Source organism: Tachyglossus aculeatus, chromosome 2, assembly GCF_015852505.1.
Source record: "Tachyglossus aculeatus isolate mTacAcu1 chromosome 2, mTacAcu1.pri, whole genome shotgun sequence".
Taxonomy (NCBI): domain Eukaryota; kingdom Metazoa; phylum Chordata; class Mammalia; order Monotremata; family Tachyglossidae; genus Tachyglossus; species Tachyglossus aculeatus.
This window is the reverse complement of record NC_052067.1, coordinates 29,807,195-29,832,922: the sequence shown is the minus strand read 5'-3', so window position 1 is coordinate 29,832,922 and position 25,728 is coordinate 29,807,195. Positions and strand designations below refer to the sequence as shown.

The window sequence follows — 25,728 nt, the reverse complement described above, 5'->3', positions numbered from 1 at the left end:
TTAGTTTCCTCATCTGTACAATGGGGATCCAATACTGTTTCTCCCTCTTATTATTAATTATTATTATGGCATTTGTTAATTGCTTACTATAGGTCAGACACTGGGGCGGATACAAGCAAATCGAGTTGGACATAGTACCTGCCCCATGTGGGGCTCACAGTCTCAATCCCCATTTTACAGATGAGGGAACTGAAACCCAGTGAAGTGAATTGCCCAAGGTCACACAGCAGACAGGTGGCAGAGCTCGGGATTAGAACCCTGGTCCTTCTGACACCCAGGCTCGAGATGTATCCACTAGGCCACTCTGCTTCTAAATCCTTCAGTACTATTTATTGATCACTTGCTTTGGACAGCGCTGGGAGCCCTATGTAGAGCAGGGACTCTGTCCAACTTGATTATCTTGTATCTACCCCAGCGCCTATAACAGTGCTTGACACAGAGTTGCCAGCCGTATGACGAAACCCGAGATTTATGTTACAGAATGGGCCCTGTGTGTGCCTTCATACAGAGCCCCATCCATTGATTTTTTTTTTGTTAGTGGTGTTTACTACGTCTTGATGCTATTGATGCCTGTCTCTCCCTTCTAGACTGTGAGCCCGCTGTTGGTAGGGACTGTCTCTATCTGTTGCCGAATTGTACTTTCCAAACGCTCGGTACAGTGCTCTGCACCCAGTGAGCGCTCGATAAATACGATTGAATGAATGAATACTATGTGCCAGGCGTTGCATTCATTCATCCAACTGTATTTATTGAGCGCCTGCTGTGTGCAGAGCACTGTACTAAGCGCCTGAGAAAGTACAATTCATTCATTCATAAACTATGTTTTGTTTTGTTGTCTGTCTCTCCCTTCTAGACTGTGAGCCCGCTGTTGGGTAGGGACCGTCTCTATATGTTGCCAATTTGTACTTCCCAAGCGCTTAGTACAGTGCTCTGCACACAGTAAGCGCTCAATAAATACGATTGAATGAATGAATGAATGAATAACTTCATGATATCACGACTGAAAGCATTAATACTGAAGGGTTCTGGTCTGATCCTCTCTTTCATCATTAGAGTAAATTCAATTCAATCATATTTATTGAGTGCTTATTGTGTGCAGAGCACTGTACTAAGTGCTTGAGAAAGTACAATACAACAATAAACAGTAACAATCCCTTCCCCCAATGAGGTTCCAGTCTGGAGGGTGGGGGGGCTGTGTGTTAGGACTACTTTTGTTTACTCTACCAACCCTACTCCAAGATGCAACAAAGAATCTAAAGAATCTGATGGCTAGCGTCAGAATAAAATTCTGATCCTTTGGAAAAATAAACACAATAGTTAAGCATCATTGAAAGTCCTTGCATCACTCATACAGGAGTTACCGTTCACTGATGATTATACTCTAGAAGCACAAACTCAAGACAAAATACAGCACATTGTCAGAATCAGCAAATGTGCAATGGATTTGCAATAAGCCTAAAAACTACGGTCAGGCACCAGCCTGCAAGTGGAAAATCTTATACGTGGACAAAGATCTCTACCAGTGATACAGGGTTGAATTTTGACATAATTCATAAAAGTACTTACGCAATCCTTGAGGTATTTTTTGATTGTATTTGTTAAGCACTCACTATGTAGTAGGCACTGTACTAAGCGCTGGGGTAGATACAAGCTAATCAGGTTGGCCCTAGTCCATGTCTCACATGGGTCTCACAATCTTAATTCCCATTCTGCAGATAAGGGAAGTGAGGCACAGAGAAGTCAAATGACTTGCCCAAAGTCACACAGCAGACAAGTGGCAGAGTCAGCATTAGAACGCAGGGCCTTCTGATTCTCAGACCATGCTCTATCCATTAGGCCTGACTGCTTGGCAAGAGGATGGTGCCAACTTGTAATCGAGATTCAGAAACTCGGTAGTGTAACTGTAGTTATCAAAATTTGATTTGGCTCTTTGTCTTGGACATATGAGGATGCCACATGTGACTTCCAAACAGTTTCATTAAGGGTCACCAATATGCTATACCTAGGACACGATCAGACAGAATGAAGTCCTGAGCAGCCAGTTCACTAGCACTGCATCAATTTTCCTTAAATCCCCCTTCCTCACTGGGATAACAATAATAATAATAATGAAAATGGCATTTATTAAGCGCTTACTATGTGCAAAGCACTGTTCTAAGCGCTGGGGAGGTTACAAGGTGAACAGGTTGTCCCACAGGGGGCTGATGACACATGAGGAGGATGACCAACAGCAAAGTACCAAACAGCTACTGTTTGGATAGCAAAAACTGGAAAACCATGACACGGAAGATGGAACAAATTTTTAAAGGAACAATAAAGCAAATCTTTAAATGACATGGCCAAGACCTGACTACTAAAGAGCATTTATTAATTGTTATGATGCTCAAGATAGAAGCTTCAAAAAGAATGAAACACCAAAATGAAGAAATACAGAAGACTTTAGGTATCTCAGGCAGCAAATGACAATCTTTACTTATACATAATGTAGAAAGGATTGGGGATATCTATTGTTTTGACAGCCACCCCTGGCCACAGTGATAAAATCTAGCACTGAATATGGTTATCTTCTGAGAGAGGTGAAGCTATAAAAATGAGTGACTTTAAGGAATCTTTCCTTCATAAAATCTTTAATGGCTGTTTGCTTACTCAGATCTAAAAAAAAACCAATTTATTGAGACAAATATGATATGCTTCTCCAAATTCTTTAAAGAAGTTGTGTACGCTTGCTATCTCAAGTTCCTCTCCTCCAATTCCCTCCTTGACCACCTCCAATCAGGCTTCTGTCCCCTTCATTCCACAGAAACCACCATCTCAAAAGTCAAAAATGATATCCTTCTTGACAAATCCAATGGAATAGGGCCTTATTCCATACTAATCCTTCTTGACCTCAACTGCCATGTCCTTCTCTTAGAAACATTATCCAACATTGGCTTCATTGACGCTGTCCTCTCCAGATTCTCCTCATTTCTCTGACCGCTCATTCTCAAGCTCTTTTGCAGGTTCCTCCTCTGGCTTCCACCCCCGAACTATGGGTAACCCTCAAGGTTCAGTTTTGGGTCCCCTTCTATGATCCATCGCCAACCATTACCTTGGAGAACTCATTCGCTCACATGGTACAACTCCCACCTCTTCGCAGATGATTCCCAAATCTACACCCCCAGCCCTGATCTCTCTCCCTCTCTGCAGACTCACATTTCCTCCTGTCTTCAAGACATCTCTACTTGGAAGTCCTGCCGTCACCTCAAACTTAACTGTCCAAAGCAGAACTTCTTATCTTCCCATCCAAACCCTGTCCTCCCCCATCACTGTAGACAGCACCACCATCCTTTATGTGTCACAAACTTGTAATCTTGCATTTGGCTCAGTGGAAAGAGCCTGGGCTTGGGAGCCAGAGGTCATGGGTTCTAATACTGGCTCTGCCACTTGTCAGCTGTGTGATTTTGGGCAAGTCACTTCACTTCTCTGTGCCTCAGTTCCCTCATCTGTAAAATGGGGATTAAGACTGTGAGCCCCACATGGGACAACCTGATCACCTTGCTTCCCACCCCACCCCCAGTGCTTAGAACAGTGCTTCGCACATAGTAAGCGCTTAACAAATGCCATTATCATGATTAACTCTTCTCTCTCATTCAACCCACATATTCCATTATTAAATCCTGTTGGTTTAACCTCCACTGCATTGCTAAAATCTGTCCTTTTCTTTCCATCCAAACTGCTACATTAATCCAAGCACTTATCCTATTCTGTCTTACGTGGCTCAGTGGAAAGAGCGCAGGCTTGGGAGTCAGAAGTCATGGGTTTGAATCCCAGCTCCACCACTTGTCAGCTGTGTGACCTTGGGCAAGCCACTTAACTTATCTGTGCCTCAGTTACCTCATCTGTAAAATGGAGATTAAGACTGTGAGCCCCAAGTGGGATGACCTGATCACCTTGTATCCCTCTCAGTGCTTAGAACAGTGCTTTGCACGTAGTAAGCCCTTAACAAACACTATTATTATTACTACTATCAGCTTCCTTGCTGACCTCCCTACCTCCTCTCTCATGTCCATACTTCACTCTACTGCATGGATCATTTTTCTACAACAACGTTCAATCCATGTCTCCCCACTCCTCAAGAATCTCCAATGGTGGCCTATCCAACCTCACATTAAAGAGAAACTCCTTTATTGGCTTTAAAGCATTCAATCACCTTGCCCCCTCCCACCTCACCTCACTACTCTCCTACTACAACCCAGCCCACACACCTAGCTCCTATAAAGCCAATATACTCACTGTACCTTGATCTCTCATCTATCTCACTGCCAACCTCTTGCCCACGTCCTGCCTCTGGCCTAGAGTGCCCTCCCTTCTCATATCTGACAGATAGTCACTCTCCTCACCTTCAAAGCCTTAGTGAAGGCACATCTCCTCCAAGAGACCTTCCCTGATGTTCCTCATTTCCTCATTTCCCACTGACTTCTGCGTCACCCTGATTTGCTCCCTTTATTCATCCCTCCTCCCAGCCCCCCAGCCCTTTTGTACATACCCATAATTAATTTATTTACATTAGTGTATGTCCACCCCTCTAGACTATAAGCCTGCTGTGGGCAGGGAATGTGTCTGTTATGTTGTTGTGTTGTACTCTCCCAAGTGCTTAGTACAGTTCCCTGCACTGAGTAAGCGCTCAATATATATGATTGATTGATGGGAGGTGCATTGTCAATTAATTGTCAGATATTTGGATATTTACCCTTAATTGCCAGTATACATAGTCAATAGCTTTGGTGGAGCCCACGCAGTATGCCAAACCCTATCTTAGTCATTGTAGAGAAATTACAATGAATGTTCAAAGTCACAGCCCCTTCCCTACAATTTTATAGGGAGCCAGGATAAACACAATTACCACACATAATAAAGTCACATATAGCCCACTTCCATAGGTAACCAGCCAGTAATAGCCTATAAGAGATTATACTAGACGGAGAAGAAAAATCTGCGGCTTATAGTCAGAGGACTGTCTGCTGACTGGATGAAGAAATGGTTTTGTGATGAAGCTGCTGTTGGAGGGAACGGATCTCTTACTAAAAGAACATCAAAGCTTTCCCTGCTTCAGGCTAAAACTCTGTGGAGAATCTACACTAAATGTTCCTGAGATATTTTCCTATCCTGAAGCCTACAGAACAGGAATCAGTAAGGCGATGAGATTCACTACTGGGTGGGGAGAGAAGGAACTGAAGCTGTTTGCTAGTCAGACAGGCCGTGTTGATGAATGAGGTCCAATCAATCAATCAATCAATCGTATTTATTGAGCGCTTACTATGTGCAGAGCACTGTACTAAGCGCTTGGGAAGTACAAATTGGCAACATATAGAGACAGTCCCTACCCAACAGTGGGCTCACAGTCTAAAATATAATGATGGCATTTGTTAAGTGCTTACTATGTGCAAAGCACTGTTCTAAGCACTGGGGAGGTTACAAGGTGATCAGGTTGTCCCACGGGGGGCTCACAGTCTTAAACCCCATTTTACAGATGAGGCAACTGAGGCACAGAGAAGTGAAGTGACTTACCCAAAGTCACACAGCTGACATGTGGCAGAGCCGGGACTTGAACCCATGACCTCTGACCCCAAAGCCCGTGCTCTTTTCCACAGAGCCATGCTGCTTCTCTAAGGGAAGCAGTGTTAAGGGAAGCAGTGGTAATTGTGTTTATCCTGGCTCCCTATAAAATTGTAGGGAAGGGGCTGTGACTTTGAACATTCATTGTAATTTCTCTACAATGACTAAGATAGGGTTTGGCATACTGTGTCCAAGGGAGCTGCATATCCATCAGGGAGGAATCAAACATTGTACAACATTTTGAAGATGCAATCTTCACCCTTTGTATGGTGTAGAACCAAAGTGCCAATTGAAACTTTTCAGTTAGAAAGTCCAGAAAAACACAATTTTAACTGTATTGTATCACCATGGAAGTGCGGAAATGGATACTTTGCTGGTTAAAATGCACTTAGAAGCACTGTGGCCTAGTGGATACATCACGGGCCTGGGGGTCCGAAGGAAGTTGTTGCCAACTTGTACTTCCCAAGCGCTTAGTACAGTGCTCTGCACACAGTAAGCACTCAATAAATACGATTGATTGATTGACCTGGGTTCTAATCCTGACTCCAGCACTTGTCTGCTGTGCGACTATGGGCAAGTCACTTTACCTCAGTTACCTCATCTGTAAAATGGGAATTAAGACTGTGAGCATGGACTATGTCCTACCTGATTTGATTGTATCTACCCCTGTGCTTAATACAGTGCATGGAACATAGTAAGCATTTAACAAATACCACAATTATTATTATTATTATTACTTGTTAGTTGGTAGATTTTTTTAACCTATCTTAATGGAGTTTTTAATATTTTGTTTAGGAGTCTACAGCGAAGACCAGGAAGTAATATAAAAGTAATCAATTTATCAGGCCATTGGAGAATTCATAAATTGAATATTTCACTTGATTGAAATGCTACTGTAAAATATAAAGTATATAATGGGAACTACTACACTGAATTTTTTAGTTGCTCTAATAATATTTTGTGTACCTATTATTTTTTAATATAACCGATCTTTCCCTCAAGTGCCATTTTTAAATTCTGATGGCATTTAATAAAATTGAACAAGTAACTTACTATCTAATTTCGAAAGCTTTTCGGCTTTTCTTGATCATTTTCCTACAACTATCCAGCAAATGTTTATGGGCAGTAGTTGCTCCTTTGAGACTGTGAAGAGGTAATTAGACCGTTATAAAATCGAACTATTAGATCAGAGGGTAGAGGAACAGGGCTACGTGTGACCCTCTTGGTTTATTAGCCAATACTCTTAGCCCTCTGTTCCCCCTTCACAGCTCTAACCAATTTCTTGCTCTGTCAGCCACAGTATTCCACTTCCTTCTGAATCCACAGCCACCATGCCTTTGCTCTTTAGAGTATTAAGACTAATGAATAAAATCAGACCTTATCTAACAAAGGCATTTAATTAAAACCTTTCTAACAGGCCCCAAAACACAGGCTCCATGATATTGAGGCCTTTTGGCCTTTTGAACAAACATTAAAAATAATCATACTAATAAAAATATGGACCCTCTTATTTAAGCACACCCCGGAATCAGGATCCATTTTCTAGCTCTACAAACATTCCAGCAATTATATGGCTAAAAGAGGTTTTTTTTTTTAAATGGTATTTGTTAAGTGCTTACTATGTGCCAGGCACTGTTCTAAGCATTGGGGTAGATACAAGATCATTGGGTTGTAAACAGTCCCCATCTCACAAAGGGCTCACAGTCTCAATGCCCATTTTACAGATGAGGGAACTGAGGCCCAGAGAAGTTAAGTGACTTAACAAAGTCATGCAGCACAATAGTGGCAGAGCTGGGATTAGAACCTAGGGCCTTCTGACTCCCAAGCCTGTTCTCTATCCACTAGACCATGCTGCTTCAACACAGAATAACAGTTTCCAAAGAGAATAATGTCCAAAGTAAAGATTTAATCAGTATTACAAATTAGAAAGAGGAAAAACAAAAAGATACAAAATCTGACGTTTCACACTGTAAAAAACACCAACAGGTCATCAGAGACACCCAGTGAACTCTTCACTAACTTAGAAGCCACATGGACCGTACAGCACAAGTGTTCCCCTTAAAGCTTATTCTTGGAGAATGAGTTAGAAAAGGTTTAAAATGGAAACAACCCCAAATCTGATCACCTTACCCCACTATACCATGGATTTGATTAAGCAGTGAGACAAATACCTCCCCACATGGAAAAGCAACTAATAGGGTCTCAAACCAAAACAGATCAGACAGCCAAAAGAAAATAATAATAATAATGATGATAACTATGAGATTTGTAAAATGCTTACTATTCACCAAGCACTGTATTAAGCACTGTGATAGAAACAGTATATGTAGGTCAGATACAGTCCTTGTGGCATGTGGGCTCGCAGCCTAAGAAAGAAGGAAATCAGGTATTGAACTCCCAATATTTGGATGAGGAAACTGAGGCACAGAGAAGTTAAGTGTCTTGTCCAAGGTCACAAGCGGGCAAATGGTGGAGGGGAGATCAAAATGAACCCGGGCCCTCTGATTCCAAGCCTGTGTTCTTTTCACTACATCACTCTGGCCACCAAGAACAAAAGTGGCACAGAGACCAAGCTTCCCTCTGGGCAATCCCTTAGGAAGACTAACTTTTGCCCTGGAAGTGCCAGGAGGCGGGTGGAGCTAAGCATAATCAATCACTTAATCATATTTATTGAGCACTTACTGTGTGCAGAGCACTGTACTAAGCGCTTGGGAAGTACAAGTTGGCAACATATAGAGATGGTCCCTACCCAACAGTGGGCTCAAGAAAGAAGAGACAAACTTTTTTGGAAAAATTCCAATGGTTTCTGGAAAGCGTAGGCCAGATAGCACCTAAGTACTTAGTATAGTGCTCTGAACATAGTAAGCACTCAGTAAATACAAAGCAGTGTGGTGTAGTGGATAGAGCATGGGCCTGGGCGTCAGAAGGACCTGGGTTCAAATCCTGGCTCTGCCATTTGTCTGTGTGACCTTGGGCAAGTTACTTCAATCAATCAATCAATCGTATTTATTGAGCGCTTACTGTGTGCAGAGCACTGTACTAAGCGCTTGGGAAATACACTTCTCTGTGCTTCAGTTACCTCATCTGTAAAGACTGTGAGCCCCATGTGGGACAGGGACTGTGTCAAACCTGAGTAACTTTTATCTATCCCAGTGCTTAGAACATTGCTTGACGCACAGTAAGTGCTTTAACAAATACCATTATTATTGTTATTATTGTTCTTAAGAATGACTGACTGACTTTCCATCCTGGATAATGCTGTCTTTGCCCTTCCTTTCCCTGCAATTTCCTTGCCAGCTCTCATCCCTGGTTGTTTTGAGGATTTATAAAAGACACCACTTTGGCTGTGACCTAGCCATTTAATACCCTTTGAAGTAAAAACTGGAATTAGTGAGTCATGGAAATGAATGCACTGAGTTTATTTCATCAAAATGAAACATTTATGTCTCTGTAAATGAAATAAAATCGTTTTCAAACAAACTCTTCATGATCACCTCTCAAGGAATTGTTTTTCTAAATAGAAAAAGAAATATCAAGTGGAAAAATATTTGTCTATTACAATAAAATATTCTCAGTGACCTTTCAGTAGAGGTTAATTGAGGGTGATGATGATTCTGGAATTCAAGATGGCTCACTATTGTATTTCCCTGCAAAGAATCTGGATAATAGAAAGTGGATATGGAATAGCTTAACTCTTGTTTACTGCCGGGAAATATACAGGCATCTGACTTACTGATAATGCTAAATTAGTTACTTCTGAATTGATGCTAAAGATTCCCTACAGTACTTTCCATCAGAAAAATCAATTTCCTTGCAGTGGCATTCTCGAGAAAAACTGGAGAACCTCCTCCTATTATGCTAATAACCAGCCACACAAACACAGATTTTATTCATACGATGACCTCTGGTGAACGAGACAGGCTCACTCTTGAATTCAAATAAACATCGTCGTATCTCTGGAAAGGTGACTGGTTATAAAGCCTAATTTCTACTGATTGCCACTCAGGTTCATTCCATGTCTCTTGTCAGTCTTAGTGAGTGGGTCATTAGGACATCTCTGACAACAGGGAACAGCTGTGGAAATATATTTCTGGTTCACTTATTACTTTCACTATCCGTCATCCCTTCTGGGGTGCCTATATACACTTAAATCTGTACTACTCAAGCACTCTGATATTCTCCCCGCCCCTAGCCCTGCAGCATTTAGGTACATATCCATCTGTAATTTATTTAAATGGTCTCCCGCTCTAGTCTGTAATCTTTCTTTTTCTTCTTGGTATTTACTAAGTACTTACTAAATGTGCCAGGTATCTGTACTAAGCTCCTTGTGGGCAGGGATCATGTCTACCTACTCTATCTTACTGTATATTCCCAAGAACTTACTACAGTGCGCTGCACACAGTAAAACCTCAATAAATACCACCGATGGACTGAATCAATAGTTACCATCTGCTACTACCAGCTTCGATGTGATGTGCAAGATACTTTTCACAATGTTTCACATGTCTCAACAGGAGATTCAAATGATCAACATTTGTCACTACAGAATGGGGTCTGTGTGTGTAAAAATGAGAGATTTAAAGTAACGTTTAGAGTAATATGTGAAACACAAATGTTATTATTTTCAAGAAACATCAATTTTTGTGTCTCCTGCCTTTTGCTTTTTCTTAAACAAACCCACGAAAAGATAGAAGGCATTGGCTGAATCATGAAAAGCAAATTGATTTTGTTTCTTCAGAAAAACAAGAAAGCACTAAAATGAGAACACATACTTTGAGTGGGATCAATGCTCTCAACCTCCTCTGTACTTGAATCTACTCTAGCAATAACACCTTCTGGGTATACAAATCCAAATATCTTGCGTCATAAAACATTCACGTGAATGCTGCTTAAATACAACATAGTAATCTGGTTTACAAAAGGTTTCATCAGACCTACTCTATAGCCAAAAACCACCACCAAAGAGGTGTTAGTTATATATTACACTGTAATTTCCCTCCAAGGCCTTAATCCTTTCCTGGTAGTCAATAAAGGCACTGTACTAAGTGCTGGGTAGACGCAAGCTAATCAGGTTGGACACAGTCCATGTCCCACATGGGACTCACCCCATTTTACAGATGAGGAAACTGAGGCACAGAAAAATGAAATGACTTGCCCCAGGTCGTACAGCAGACAAGTGGCAGAGTCAGAATTAGAACCCAGATCCTTCTGACTCGAGACCCGTGCTCTATAGAGTAAACCATGCCACTTCCCAGATTAGATCAGATTAGCACTGATCTAATGAGTAATTTTCTCAATTTCTACTAGCATAGTTCAACAGTGGTTTACACTTTCAGTCCAGAAGGCATGAAAATTACTAATCAATCAACGGAATTCACTGAGTGCCCTGTAAAGTATGCTACAATAGAGTTGGTAGATGTAATCCAGCAAATGCTCAATAAATATCACAGATTAACCCCTGCCCCAAAAGAGTTTACAGTCTACTATTACTACTACTACTACTACTACTACAACTACTTTGTTTTGTTGTCTGTCTCCCCCTTCTAGACTGTGAGCCCGTTGCTGGGTAGGGACCGTCTCTACATGTTGCCAACTTGTACTTCCCAAGCGCTTAGTACAGTACTCTGCATATAGTAAGCGCTCAATAAATACGATTGAATGAATACTACTGCCTCAGCCTTCTCCACGCAGACATCTCGGCCTCCAATCCCTCCCTGTTCCAGTCCATACTTTACCTTGCTGCCTGGATAATTTTTATAAAGCATGCTTTTTATTTTTTTCCCCCAGCCCTTCCATTTAAAATGTCAACTACCCAACATATCAAGAAGCAGCGAGGCTCAGTGGAACAAGCACGGGCTTGGGAGTCTGAGGTCATGGGTTCAAGTTCCGGCTCCACCGCTTGTCAGCTGTGTGACTTTGGGCAAGTCACTTAACTTCTCTGTGCCTCAGTTACCTCATCTGTAAAATGGGGATTAAGACTGTGAGCCCCACACGGGACAACCTGATCACCTTATATCCTTCCCAGCGCCTAGAACAGTGATTTGCATATAGTAAGCGCTTAACAAATACCAAAATTATTATTATTATTATTATTTGATGACATCCACCAAAAGCAAAGAGTAGTGCAAAATGTTTTCATACACAGGAGATCCAAGTTCAATGTTTTTGCTTCATCACCAGTTTCACTTTGTAAATCCCCCCCCCCTTCTTTTATATCCTGATTCAGAATTTATGTACATTGGTGTAGGATGAATGTAAGATGGGTATATTAATGAAATGATAATACTACTGAGAAGATAATTGGTCCTTTTCCACACAACAAACATAATGGAGGACCTAACGCTCTTTGTTCTTTACTCACTATTATTTACTTAATAAAAATTATAATTATTATAGTATTTGTTAGGCACTTATTATGTGCCAGGCACTGTACTAAGTGCTGGGGTGGATACAAGCTAATCGGTTTGGAAATGATCCATGTCCCAAATTCATTCATTCAATCGTATTTATTGAGCACTTACTGTGTGCAGAGCACTTGGGGCTCACAGTCTCGATCACTATTTTACAGATGAGGTAACTAAGGCACAGAGAAGTGAAGCGCCTTGCCCAAGGTCACACAGCAGACCCGAGACCTTGTGACTCTAAGGCTCATGCTCTATCCACTATGTCATACTCCTCACTATGCCATACTCCTTCTAGACAAGTTACTAGGCATCTTGTGCTCTTTTGGTCATCAAAGAGACTGTGCAGCATTCAGCCTAGCCCACTGTCTACTGTTCACTCAAATCCACTCTACTGAAAGGCCACTGTCTATTCAGTTCACTGGAGTTTGAACCTGATATTTGATTCTGTGCTCCTTGTTTTGTCCAATTTGCTGGATTCAGTGTCAGATGTCCAACCGGTGCAGCTTTGCTGACTGGAAAGTGAAATTCACAATGACACCGTCCTCCCAATAAGTGTCACTCCTCTTAAGCCTCAGGCAAAACCCTGGTGTACTGCAAAAGGCTCTGAAGGCAGGGGAAGGGCCAGATGAGCACTGCACAGGCACTCTGCTATTGCTGGCCAATTACTATGCAAATCATTCAGTAATTGCACTCATCCCCAAATCAAAGCACTGCTCAAAAGGAATTTTATTTTTACAAAAAAATACGACTCATACCTGACATGGATTAACCATTAAGCAATACAAAGGAACAGTTTTGGTGTAAAAGCTAATGTTACGTAAAATGATGCAAATATAATGCCTGCAGGAGTACTTGAAGTCCTGCGGGTCCTTTTCTTAAATAATTTTGCTTTTGCTGTCTAAGATTAATCAGAAAAGCTAATGATGCAAAAAATTACATTTATAATCCAGTCTGGGATACAGCTGTATGGCAAGCTAAGATGTATGTGCTATTAAGATAAATGGAATTAATGGGCTGTCCTTGGCAATCTTTATAGCGATCACTTACTAATCAACATTCTTACTCAAAGAATAGTTTAAACACCTTCTGAGGCAGCTAAAACCTTCAATAGGAATGCCCATTAAAGACAGTCAATCCAACAACTCCAGGGCTCTAATACTATCCATTCTTTGCATTTCACCAGTGAACAAGAGAAACTGCCAATTGGCAAAGTAATCAGTAAAATCTTTTATGTTAAGCCATTTATTTTATGCAGCAACAAATTATCACCACCAAGGATGAACTTCTGTGGGAAATGTCGACTTGGAGTAATAATGCAAAGACTGAGGGGACAAGTAATAAAACTGATAGCTAAATTAGCTACCCAAGAAAAATGAATGCAGTGTTTTATCTTTGGAGATAGTGGAGCACCATTTGTGTCTTCCATCAAGAGACTCCCAGCTTCATTACTAGTTTTATGCCTTCGATTATAGTATTAATTTTATGTATCTCTGCCAAATTTTAACAACTACGTGCATGCGGCTTCTCTTTCGCTTGGTGCTCACTAGCTACAAAAAAAATATTTCTCTGTTAGACTGAAAAAAGTTCTCCTTGCCTGTGAATATACGCTCTTTTACATCACATGGCAGACTAAATCTGATAATAAGCCCCAGAGTTCCCTTATTGTAGGCATCATGTGCCTCAGCTCACTTAATTTTTATACCCAAACTGACAGGGGCATTAAATGAAGTTCTGCTCTGCTCCATCTAAAGCTAAATTATTTTTTGCAGTGAATTATTTTTTGAGTTGTAAAGTTAAAAATACTGTTTTTACAGTCTTACTGACACACAGTGCTGAAACAAGCCAATAGCCCCGTTTCAGAAAGCCCTGATTAGATCTCTGAGTAAAGATAACAGGGCCACAGAATTAAGCTGGTGTGGACTAAACTAGCCAAGGTGAACCAATTGCCCCAGTAATGAGGGAACTCTTAGCAGCTCATTGTCTATATCATCAATAGCACAGCAGTGCTCTAGAGCACTTGGGAAAGTTAACAAATTACTCTTGAAGATTTACTTCTAATGGGCTGCAGTAGATAAGAATAACAACAACCAAAATCATCTGTAGCATGCTTACAGGTAGCTATCAAAGACCCACTCAAGAGACAAAACAGTCAGTGTCAGAGACCAAAAATGCTGCTATAAGCCTGTGGCCTAGTGGAAAGAGTATAGGCTTTGGAATAAAAGGATTTAATTTGTGATCTTGGAAAAATAAATTAATCAATCAGTCAATGGTATTTATTGAGCACTTACTGTGTGCACAGAACTGTACTAAGCACTTGGGCAAGTACAATCCAGAAGAGTGGGTCTATGCAGCGTGGCCTAGTGGATCAGAGTTCCAGGGTTCTAATCCTGCCTTTGCCAATTTCTTGCTGTGTGTCTTTGTGCCTCAGTTTTGACACCTGTGAAATGGGGATTAAATATCCATTCTCCTTGAGCCCAATGTAGGGCAGGGACTGTTACCAACTTAATAACCTCGTATTTTCTCCAGTGCTTAGAACACTGCTTGACACATAGTAAGCACTTAAATACTGTTATTACTATTATGCTGTAATTCATGCTCACAAGTGGTTTGCAGCTTCCAGGGGGAGGCAGACATTAAACTAAATTACCAAGAGGGGAACTAGTAGAGTATAAAATATTTATGTAAGAACTGAGGGGCTGGGGTATCAGTCCTTAACTTCTCTTTGGCTCAGTTTACTTACCTGTAAAATGGGGGTTTGCTTCCTATTCTCCTTCCTCCTTAGACTGTGAGCCTCATGTGGGATAGGGCCTGTGTATGACCAGACTGTTTTATAGCTCCCCCACCTCTTTTTCACCATACCATATGAACGATGGAAACTTGAGTGCAGTGTCACCTATGAGAGATTAACAACACTGCTGACCCAGGAATACATCCTGGAGCTAAATGTGCTGGACTAGGGTTGATTGCTTACTGTGTGCCAAGTACAGTTCTGAGCACTGTAGGAGATACAAAGTAATCAGGTTGTTCCACCTGGGGCTCAAAGTCATAATCCCCATTTTCCAGATAAGGTAACTGAGGCACAGAGAAGTTAAGTGACTTGCCCAAGTCACACAACTGACAAGTGATGGAGCTGGGATTAGAACCCACAACCTCTGATTCCCAAGCCCGTGTTCTTTCCACTGAGCCATGCTGCTTCTCTGACATCAAAGGGGAAATCCTTACCATTTGCTTCAAGACACTCAATCACCTCTCCCTCTCCTACTTTTCTTCGCTGTTTTCTTCCTACCACAACTTACTCCACTCCTCCACCCTACTCTGTGTACCTCGATTTCATCTATCCTTCCACCGTCCCCTTGCCCATGTCCTACTTCAGGACTGGAACGCTCTTCCCATTCATATCAGACATTCCACCCCTTTTCCCACGTTCAAAACACTCCTAAAATCACATCTCCTACATGAGGCCCTTCCTGACTAAACCATTTTCCACTATTCCCCTCTGTGTAGACTATGCTAAGTACAATGCTATGCTATGCTGTGTAGACTAGGCTGTGTACCCTTTAAACACTTAAGCAATACCCCCAACCCCACAACACTTCTGTACACATAGCTTTAATCTCTATTTCCCTACAGGTAATTTTTAAAAAATGACTATCTGCCCCTTCTCCCCCATAGACTGCAAGCTCCTTGTGGTCAGGTACACGTCTACCATCTCCACTGTATTGTACTTTCTCAAGCAGTTAATACATTGTGCTGCACACAGAAAGCACTCAAATTCCATTGACTGACTGATGGTTTTTCAGGCAGTTGAGGAACAAAAGAATAAGCCTTATACCAGGGGTAGATAAACAATAAATCTGGCTGCTTTGAAAGAGAAAAGAAATTTCATAGATTCTGCACATTTTTTTCTGGAACATTCATAAAATCAACAGTAAATCTAGTCAAGATGGAACCAGTTACAATGCTGGAAATGTTGAAAAGGGACCTGAGTTTCTTCATCCTTTTTTTCATATGTAACTATAAAAATAACATGAATCATTTGGATTGAAATCAGCAGTGCTTTTGTTTAAAACGCCCCTGTTTATGAAGTGCTTTTGTTGCACACAAAACAATGTTTAATAAGAATGGTTCAGTCCACTCCTCAAGCTTCTCATGCTGGCACCAGATCTCCTGACATTCCTTTGGTACTGGAGATCCAAATTTAATCTGTAAATCATCCAGCAAAACAAAAAGGGTGGACACTTGGAACTGCAATCAAATATAACTAGATCTCAGAGAGGCAGCAACTTCTATAGCCAAAATGAAAAAAAAAAAAAACCCTCACAAATTAAAGGAAAATGGAGAAACATACTCGCTTAAAGCTTTAAAGTTTCACCTGATTTAAACATAATGCACAACTGGAAGATGATGATTCCATAGGCCATTTTCATCATTGCTGGCTAAGTACAGGTGAAAAGTGGGTGGGTTCACAGTAGTAGGAAGCACAGTGCAAGAAGAGCCCGTGAAGACTTTTCTCTTTTCTCTTTTCTCCCTTTTCTCTTACTGAAACTCTGAAACTGGCTGGTGGGTTAAAATACATGAGAATATACTAATCCGCCAGACAGTTTCATTCAATTTGTGCCAGTGGAAAGTGGGTGACAGTCGTGGTTATGAGGGATCTGTGTGATAATGGGGAAAGAGGAATTTATTCAGAGAAGCTACAAAACAAGTTCCAGATGATAACTCTGGGCTCCACTGGATTTGGACCAAGTGTGAATCAGTCAAGTAAGGGTAAAAAGCTCCATATCCCATTACTGATAACTTTCCAGGCTCTTGAGCTCCTCTCAGTTGATGATTTTGCATTAGGAAAATCTCTCTGGCATTGTGAGATTAAACTTTCTTCACTTGCCCTTTGAACAGCATTAGAGTACATATTTTTGCACATCAATAATAACCACAAAGAAGCCATTACATTAAAACATAAAAATATAACAAGTTTAAAATGTTTTAAAATACTTACTATGTTTTGGTGAGGGGCCCCAATAGCTCTGAAGAAGCCCTAAAGGTATAAAAGGTAAACTAATATACTGCATGAACAAGAAACACAGAGTCAATTCCTAACAAATGCAAGGTCTGGGCAATTCTCTTTTGGAGAGGGGCTGACTTCTGGAACATCTGCTAATGCTGATGCTCCTCAGACTATAAGGCTCAGTTGGGCAGGCCTCATTATGTGATTGCCCAGCAGTATATTCAACAGCAAAAACAACAACAATGAAATCCCAGAAGGGTCAATCTAGGTTTCTGAAGGACATGTACAAACAGTTTTAACAATTTATAGAACAAGAAAATGATGGCCTCAAGCTGGCAGAGCAGAAGCGTGCATGAGAACGCTCTCCTCTCTCTCTTTCTCTCTAATCCAGGCCATCATGAAGGGAAGAGCCTGAATGGAGGCATCAGGAGTAGGCAAAAGGTGAACTCAAATAACCAGATTGACCCTGTGAGCCAATAGAGTAATATGGCAGAATTTGCCTTGAAGAGGAACTTCTGAAGAAATAGTATTATCTCAGATTTATACAGCACCTTTCTTCCAGAGAGCTTTCACATAAATTATCTTGTTAACCTTATTTTTCACGACTCGTGAATTTCAAAACTTAAATCAACGTTGCTTATTTCCTGTAAGCCATTTCCTAGATTCAAATGCCTAAATGTTCTAAATACTGCATTTGCTCCATAACCTGATTTTAAATGACTGTGGCTGGGTGATATAAACCCCAGGGTCACATTGTGGTTTAAGATGGGTCAAAAAGGATATACTGTTTATGAATGCCTAGGGGAACACCAAACAGTTAGTTTACAACTATAGGGTAGAGGAGGTATTTGACTCAAGGATAAATGGCCAAGTTTTCCTAGTCCAAATTAAGTGGAGGATTAAGCAATTAGTTGACTCTCCTAGTTGTAATTATTTTTATGTTTGTTTCCCGTGTAAGAGTTTGTTTCCTTGTGGGCAGAAAATATGTCACTTATTTCTTCTGTACTTTCCAAGTCACTAGTATAGTGGATTGTGTTGCTGTTACTACTACTATTACTACTCTTATTACAACTACCACTACTACTACTACCACTACTACTATTATTATTTCTATTTCAGGATACAGCAGCAAGGCATAGTGAAAATGGCATGAGCCTGAGTGTCAGAGAAAAAGGGTTCGAATCCTTGCTCCGTTACTTGCCGGCTGTGTGACATTGGGTATGCCACTTAACTTCTCTGAGCCTCAGTTACCTCCTCTGTAAAACAGGGATTTAATACCTATTTTTTCTACCCTTTATAACAATAATAATAATAATAATTGTGGTATTTGTTAAGTGCCTACTGTGCTGCCACTCACTGCACTAAGCGCTGGTGTGTATACAAGCAAATAGAGTTGGACACGGCCCCTGTCCCACATGGGGCACACAGTCTTAGTCTCCATTTGACAGATGAGGTAACTGAGGCACAGAGAACTGAAGTGACTGGCCCAAGATCACACAGCAGACTGTGAGCCCCTTTTAGACTGTGAGCCCACTGTTGGGTAGGGACTGTCTCTATATGTTGCCAACTTGTACTTCCCAAGCGCTTAGTACAGTGCTCTGCACACAGTAAGTGCTCAATAAATACGATTGATGATGATGATGAAGTGGTGAAAGTAGGATTAGAACACATGACCTTCTGATTCCCAGGCTCATGCTCTATCCATTATGCCATACTTCTTCTCTGTGAGCCCTGAGTGACACAGGACCTGTGTCCGACCTGGTTATCCTGTATCTACCTCGCAATTTAGTACAGTCTTTGGCACATGGAAAATACCATACCACAATTATTGTTGCTGCTGTTTCCACTATGAGCTAGCTCAAAAATCACACTTTAGAATCTGATTTGAGTACATTATACCATCTTTAATGAGCAATGAACGTGATATTTGATCACTCAAATAAAGATCCAGCCAATGAGTTAAAAAAAATTCCTTCAGGGAATAGGGCCTACACAGATGATTCTGTGCAAATTGCTAACACTCTTATCAACTCCTCTGTGCAAATTCTCAGTCCTGAAGTCTCAGGGCTGAAACTCACCTGCTATTACTGCAGGGAGACTCCAACATCAATTTTAAAGGTGTTTATTTTTTTGTTTGTAAGTGCTTACTATGTGTCAGGCACTATACTAAGCGCTAGAGTAGATGCAAACCAATCAGGTTGGACACAGTCCCTGTCCCACGAGGGGCTCACAGTCTTAATCCCCATTTTACTGCAGAAGTGAGGCACAGAGAAATCAAGTGACTTGCCCAAGGTCACACAGCAGACAAGTGGCGGACCTAGCTTTAGAACCCAGGTCCTTTGACCCTCAAGTCCGTACTCTTTCCACTAGGCAACAGTGCTTCTTCAATTAAAGTTATAAAGTTATCACATTATTTCTTTTGAACACCTGGTCACTGATACATCTCTCAAACTTGAGTACCTTCACTTTTCCTTTCTATTTATCAACCAGGAAAGCCAGAGTGGGAATTCTAACGATGGAGTTCAAGTCCTCTAGCACTCACAACACTTGTTCTACACACCCAGAATACTGTGGGTTCTAAACTACAGATATCCTGACCAAACCCCAGTCCAAAATGGAAGTCCAATGCAAAGTGTGTACGGGAGGGAGTTTCAGGGAGGAGGGGTAGACAGACTGGAACATTTTAGCCAAATGGTCCCAATTCCAGGACCCTTATATATTTTCCTACAATTTCCTAGATGGTTTGCCTACCTAATTAAAAGGCATTACTACCTCTACCAGGAAAGTAGTAAGGAGGAGAAATATTAGCAATAGTCACCTGGGTAAATTGGGGGAAAATGAAAGGGACAAGGTATGCTTTGTGATGAGAAAACTTATTAATTTCCCATGACCTGAGCAATCTTTTACTTCCTCCTAAGGAAATGATGGTGGAGAGGATAAAATGAAGACCAAAGTGATACTTCTGCTGGAAGTAACCATATGATTACTAGATTGCTTCTACACCAAAACTGACTCACATGAAATGGAAACCAGGGCAAACTGGAAAAGACAGAAGAAGTACAATGTTAGCAGTAAGGACAGTTTTCCATGGGAGTAGGTAGAGACTGGTGGGAAAAGAGTACAAGTTTGCTTTTATGTGACAGAGTATGTGAGAACTTGTGGGTGAGAGTAAATTTGTGTGAGAGAAGAAAAAGGGAACTAGGTAGAACAAGAAGAAAAAATGTTCTTTTTACAACCATCCTTGCTCGCTGTGGCGTTTATCCACTGAATGGGAAGTCGTTAGAAGTTCCCAAGTCATGGTTCCAGTGTTTAAGATGATCAGCCGTGCAAGAAAGTTTGTCCTGCAAAGGGTGTGAAGTTGAGTGATCACCAGAGAAATGGAAGATAAGCTGAACCTTTTCCCACTTTTCAACAGACTCGTATCTGGGTCACTGATCATCTTAAGTATCCACTGTGGTAAATGAGCACCACTGAATTAAGTCATTTTGAATGTTTAGGCCTTTGATTTATGCCACAATTTCAGGATTATCTAAGCAGTTTACTGCAAGTTGCAATAAGTGGATAGCTGGCCAGGAAGACCATTTAATAAAATCCAAGTAGTGGATTGCAAAGACGTTTTGAAGGATACTATTTTTTTATAGCTCTATGCTTTGCATTTTCAGGGGAAATTGGAGCAGTGGCATGAAAGAATTCTAAGGTTTCCATTAAATCAGTTCTTTTCATCCATTTTCCCTAATGCTCTAAACAAAGTTCTGTTTTACAAGAAGTCATAGGTCTTCAGTGGTTTGGAAGGAAATACAATAACATAAAGACCAAGAAATATGTAGGAAGATAAAATCCAATGTAAAATGTATATATGCTGCAGTTGCAAAATGTCACAAGTTTGATTCAAAGTATATTAAACACTTAAATCTCAGAATAATATACAAATTCATGGCAACCACAGTACAAGCACTAACCCTCATTTTAAGTGAAGCAGAATAGAATTATGTATTTAAAATGTTATATAATAATTCAAATTATGCAGGAACTTAAATTACAAATAGTAATTTAGATATCTTGTGAGACTAACTCTTTCAGAGCACTTACTGATATGAAAGAGTTAATGCTCCCCAAAAGTGCCCACACTGCCACCAGAGAGTAGCTGTGGGCATTGAAAATTGGGTGCCCTCCCACCCCCAGGTTTTACACACACAAACACAGATGCTCTTGTATGGTTTTTCTACCGTAACAGAAGTTGAATTTTTGTATTTCCTGCCTGTGCCACATGTGAGTTGCTTCTTACTGAACAACTAGCATAACTAGGTGCAACTAGCACATAGTTCACACTGAAAACAAAACTTTCTCTTTCTCCTCTCTCTCTCTCCCACACACACACAATTGATAATACTGTAGCACTCACCTACTCCTATTCTTCAACTGAGTAAAAAAAATAGTTGATGTGCCTATTTCTCTAGCTCTGAATCACTCAGTGGCACTTATTGGGCACTTCTTCTGTAAAAATCATATTGCACCAAACACTTGCGAGGGTTCAGTACAACACAGGTGGTCTGTTTAACAAGACTGTAAGCTCATTGTGGGCAAGGAAAGTGTTCCCTGCCTAAATACTACTGAATGAATGAACTAAATTGCACTGTACTGTCTTCTACACCTAGTAAGCACTCAATAAATAGGATTGATCGATTTCAGTCTCCACATGTATTGCTGTGGGTGTGATTGTTTTCAGATTTCTCCGTATGAGTGTCTATCTTTGTCATGGTCTCACACTGTCTTCTAGAGATTATTACCAGTTATGCTTTTGTATCTATTGTGTTGGCTTTGAGTCCCCTTTCAGGAGTAACTCTCTCTGTGAGTGTGTTTTCTGAATTAAAGTAGATTCTGGTGCATTTAGTCCCAAATGTCCCCATCTTCAAAGTCCTCCGGGAGGCATTCCTCAAGCAATATCCACTTCTCTATTCACATGATCTCATCAACCACCCCTTAGTACTTACGGGTATGTAATATTTTAGGTATTTGTTATTATGTGCTAATCACTGTACTAAGCCCTAGGGTAGATACAAGATAATAAGGTCAAATAGAGTCCTTATCCACACATACAGCTCGCAGTCTAAGAGGAAGGGAGAACAGGTACATCATCCCCATTTTGCAGGTCTGGAGACTGAGGCCCAGAGATGTTAAATAAATTGCTCAAGGTCACATAACAGTCAAGTGGAAGAGCTGAGATTAGAACCCAGACCCCCTGACTTCCAGGCCTATATTCTTCCCACTAAATCATGCTGATTCTCAACTATATCCATTGATTTATTCCATTTATTCATTCACATTTCATTTATTTTTGCTTTACCAGTTGCAACTATGCCTTTATTCCTTCCCCTGCACTGAAATTTGTGACTGCAATCCTCCCTTCGATGAACACCGCAAATCTATCCCGCAGAGCTAGAACTATGGGATCTGAAAATAGAGAATTTTCTGGGACGAGCAAATCAGACATTGATTTGAAGACCAATGTTAAGTTCCCAAACTGTGGTAAATGAAGATGGCTATCCTAGCTAATGTAGTTATGTTGAATGGCTACTATTTATAAAACAATGGCTAAAATCCTGAGATAACTGGGCTCAAAGGAAATCTCATTTACATGGGCAGGCAGCTGCTGATTACAGAAGATGTCAAGCATATCTTCCTGTTACACTGAGAAAAGACAATTGCAAAGGAGATACAGAGAAAGGGAGAGTTGACTGAGATATCAGGAACTCTCTAAATTAGGGATAGGTGGCCTAAACAATTGTATTTTCAAGTGTTACCTGGATCAAGAAACACTGTGTGCTGTATACATGTAAAGTATTAAAACTGGTTACTGTAACTAGGTGAAAAAATATCTAGGTTCATAGGGGAGAAGCATACTAGATTTATACCTGACTACAAAGGGAGGCATGTAACCTCTATCAGCAGCAGTCTTCTAGAAGTGGAAGGTGGTGGAACTCCTTGCCTTCTAGGGCTTGATTGGAAAGTCAAGGTAATAGCAGTAAAATTGGAGGGTGTGTTTTCTGGGGTTGCAGACATCCACAAACTGTTCCTATCTTGCGGAAGGGGAATCCTCAAGGACTTTGGAGCACTGGGGCACATCCAGACACCCAAGAGTTCTCTTTCAGTAACCCTAAGGAGTCCTTCAGTTGAGAGGACTTGACTTGTCACACTTCTCATTCGATTGTATGCTAAAGGATAGGACTCATGACTTCTACTCTTTTTGACTACTCTCAGTGCTTACTACAATCTACTGCCTACAGTAAAAAAATACTGGCGGTAATGATTATGTTTTTTATTTTTCAGTTGTTCGTCTCTTCTCCTCTTTTCTCCTCTTTCACTCTTCTTATCCTAAACTCTCTTCTAATTCTTTGCCATCCTCCTCCACTCTATCTCTGCTGTTATTTTTTAAAGTAGCTTCTGTTTTTATCCTTTGTGCACATCACATCCTTATTCAATGGCTTTCCCACTTTTCCACCCATTTGTTCATTCGATCCGATTCTTCCCTTACGTTTTCTTCTGTCCTCCCTTCCTTCCTCTTTGCTGTTATTTATATACGAAGTAATGACACGATGCGGTTGCTATTTAAATGCTACACATGCCTTCCCCTCCTTCCTAAACCACATACTATAATACAAGTGAACTGAAATTGGGGAAAAGCCCAGAAATCTAGGCATCCTGGATTATAGAACTCAAGCACAATTAGGCACTGTTTGGGAAGCAGCATGGCCTAGTGGAAAGAACATGAGCCTAGGAATCAGGGTTTTTGGGTTCCACTCCTGGCTCTGCTATTTGCCTGCTATGTGATCTTGGACAAGTCACTTCTCAGTGCCTCAGTTTCCTCATCCGTAAAATGAAGTTTAAATACCCATTCTTTCTCCTCGACTGTGAGCCCCAAAAGGGACAGGCTCTATGTCCAATCTGATAAATCATTTATGTAACCTAAAACTTACTTCAAGACTCTGCATATAGTAAATACTTAACAAACACTAAGATTATTATTACTAAATAATATCTACACATTGACATTTATATATTCCTGTTAAGATGATTGAAAAGTAGATTGTGAAATGTGCACCCGATATTCACTACATCCTTGTGCATTAAGGTAAAAGTATTCACTTCTCAATTTTACAGTTGGAGGCACTGTAGTACTGAGATATTGATCAATTTTTCTGAAGTTACCTTAATCAGTGAGAGACTGGACTAGAGAGCAAGTTTCCTAAGAAGCCATCCTTTAGAAATCACTGCCACTGGAAAGGGAAATATGCTTACAACACAAACACACACACTATATATATATATATATATATACATATATATATATACACACACACATATATACACACACACACACACACACACACAAGTAGATTTTTTCTTCAATATAAATTTTATTTTAGAATAATAGCAACAACACTATCACTCCACAAGATGACAAAATTCACTGCCCTTTAACAGTACAAAGGTATCGCTGTGCTACTGAAAATCTGCTCCTCATATAAGAGCTCAGGTTAGTCTCCTTGAACATCTCTTGCCCAAGCTTTATTTGAGCAGTTACTTTTTCTCTTGGCCTTCCAGCTCTATCATCCCAAACCCATTCTACTTTTCTGGAACTCCTTTTCCTTGCAAATCTGTCAGACCAAAGGTCTCCACATCTTCAGAGCACTTCTTTAAACCCACTTTGACCATAAAGCATTCCTCAATTAAGCTCCGGTTGCAGGATACTACCATCCAACCACTGCACTTAGTATTTATTTAGACATTTACCCTCAGCACTTATGCATATTCTCGACTTAAGCTACCTTAGATTTATTTATAAATGGATTCAACGATGCCCCTGCGATTAGCAGTGACAGTATTGTTTTTCCTCCTGCGCCAACTATTTATGAATAATTGTGTTATTCTTCCCCATTTGATTGTAAGCCTCTTGTGGGTAGAGATTGTTTCTCTTAATCATACTCTTTTAAATATTTAGTACACTTGAGCACACAGTAAGCACATAATGAATATAATTTATTCATTGGCTATTTCCTTCCATGTCATAGCTAATCCATATGGAAAATGGGCATAGATGGGGACCCCCTGCATGTTCCCATGCCCCCATGGAGGAATTTGATTTTTTTTTTTAATGGTATTTGTTAAGCACTTACTATGTGCCATGTACTGTACTAAGCGCTGGGGTAGATACAAGCTAATCAGGTTGAACACAGGCTCACGTGAAGGGCTCACAGTCTTCTTCATGTTTCAAGCAGCCAAACTTTCCTGTTGTGAAGTATCTGCGGAGGTAGTTAAAGCCTGATATTTACTCCCTTAAAACAGAATGATTCAAGATAGGTACTTGAAGCTAGAACTTGGGGAGATGACAGTGGAGAGCAAGGTTTCAGTATGCACATAGGGCAAATGGCAGTAGAAGTCAAACCCTAAAAATCCCTTCCTGCATCCTCAATATGACCTCAAAAACAACCTGGTGAGAATACGGGAGGTCTACTCAATACGACCTTGATAAAATTTCTCTCATAGGGCTGTGGTGCAGTGTAGCTAATTATCGGGTTTGGCCATGAAAGCACTACATAAAAGCAAGATCAAATCCATTATGTTCCACGAACTAACGGTGAATTGTGTACTGGGTACTAAAAGCCCAATGTTGTGAGTATCACAAAACTGCATATTCTGTTTTTCCAAGGTGGTTTATAATGTACT

The 25,728-nt window shown here is 40.6% G+C and overlaps 1 protein-coding gene across 3 annotated transcripts in view; it reads right to left on the bottom strand.

Moving 5' to 3' along the window:
- Positions 1-25,728, bottom strand: part of ZNF385D (zinc finger protein 385D) — a 478,212-nt gene that overhangs the window by 136,585 nt on the left and 315,899 nt on the right. For 2 of the 3 annotated variants that reach the window (XM_038768528.1, XM_038768519.1), the window contains one exon: positions 16,996-17,034. The exons of the other annotated variant lie outside the window; for it this stretch is intronic. In XM_038768528.1, the coding sequence (XP_038624456.1) occupies positions 16,996-17,034 (39 nt within the window). The remainder of the gene's footprint in view (positions 1-16,995; positions 17,035-25,728) is intronic. 3 annotated transcript variants of the gene reach the window in all.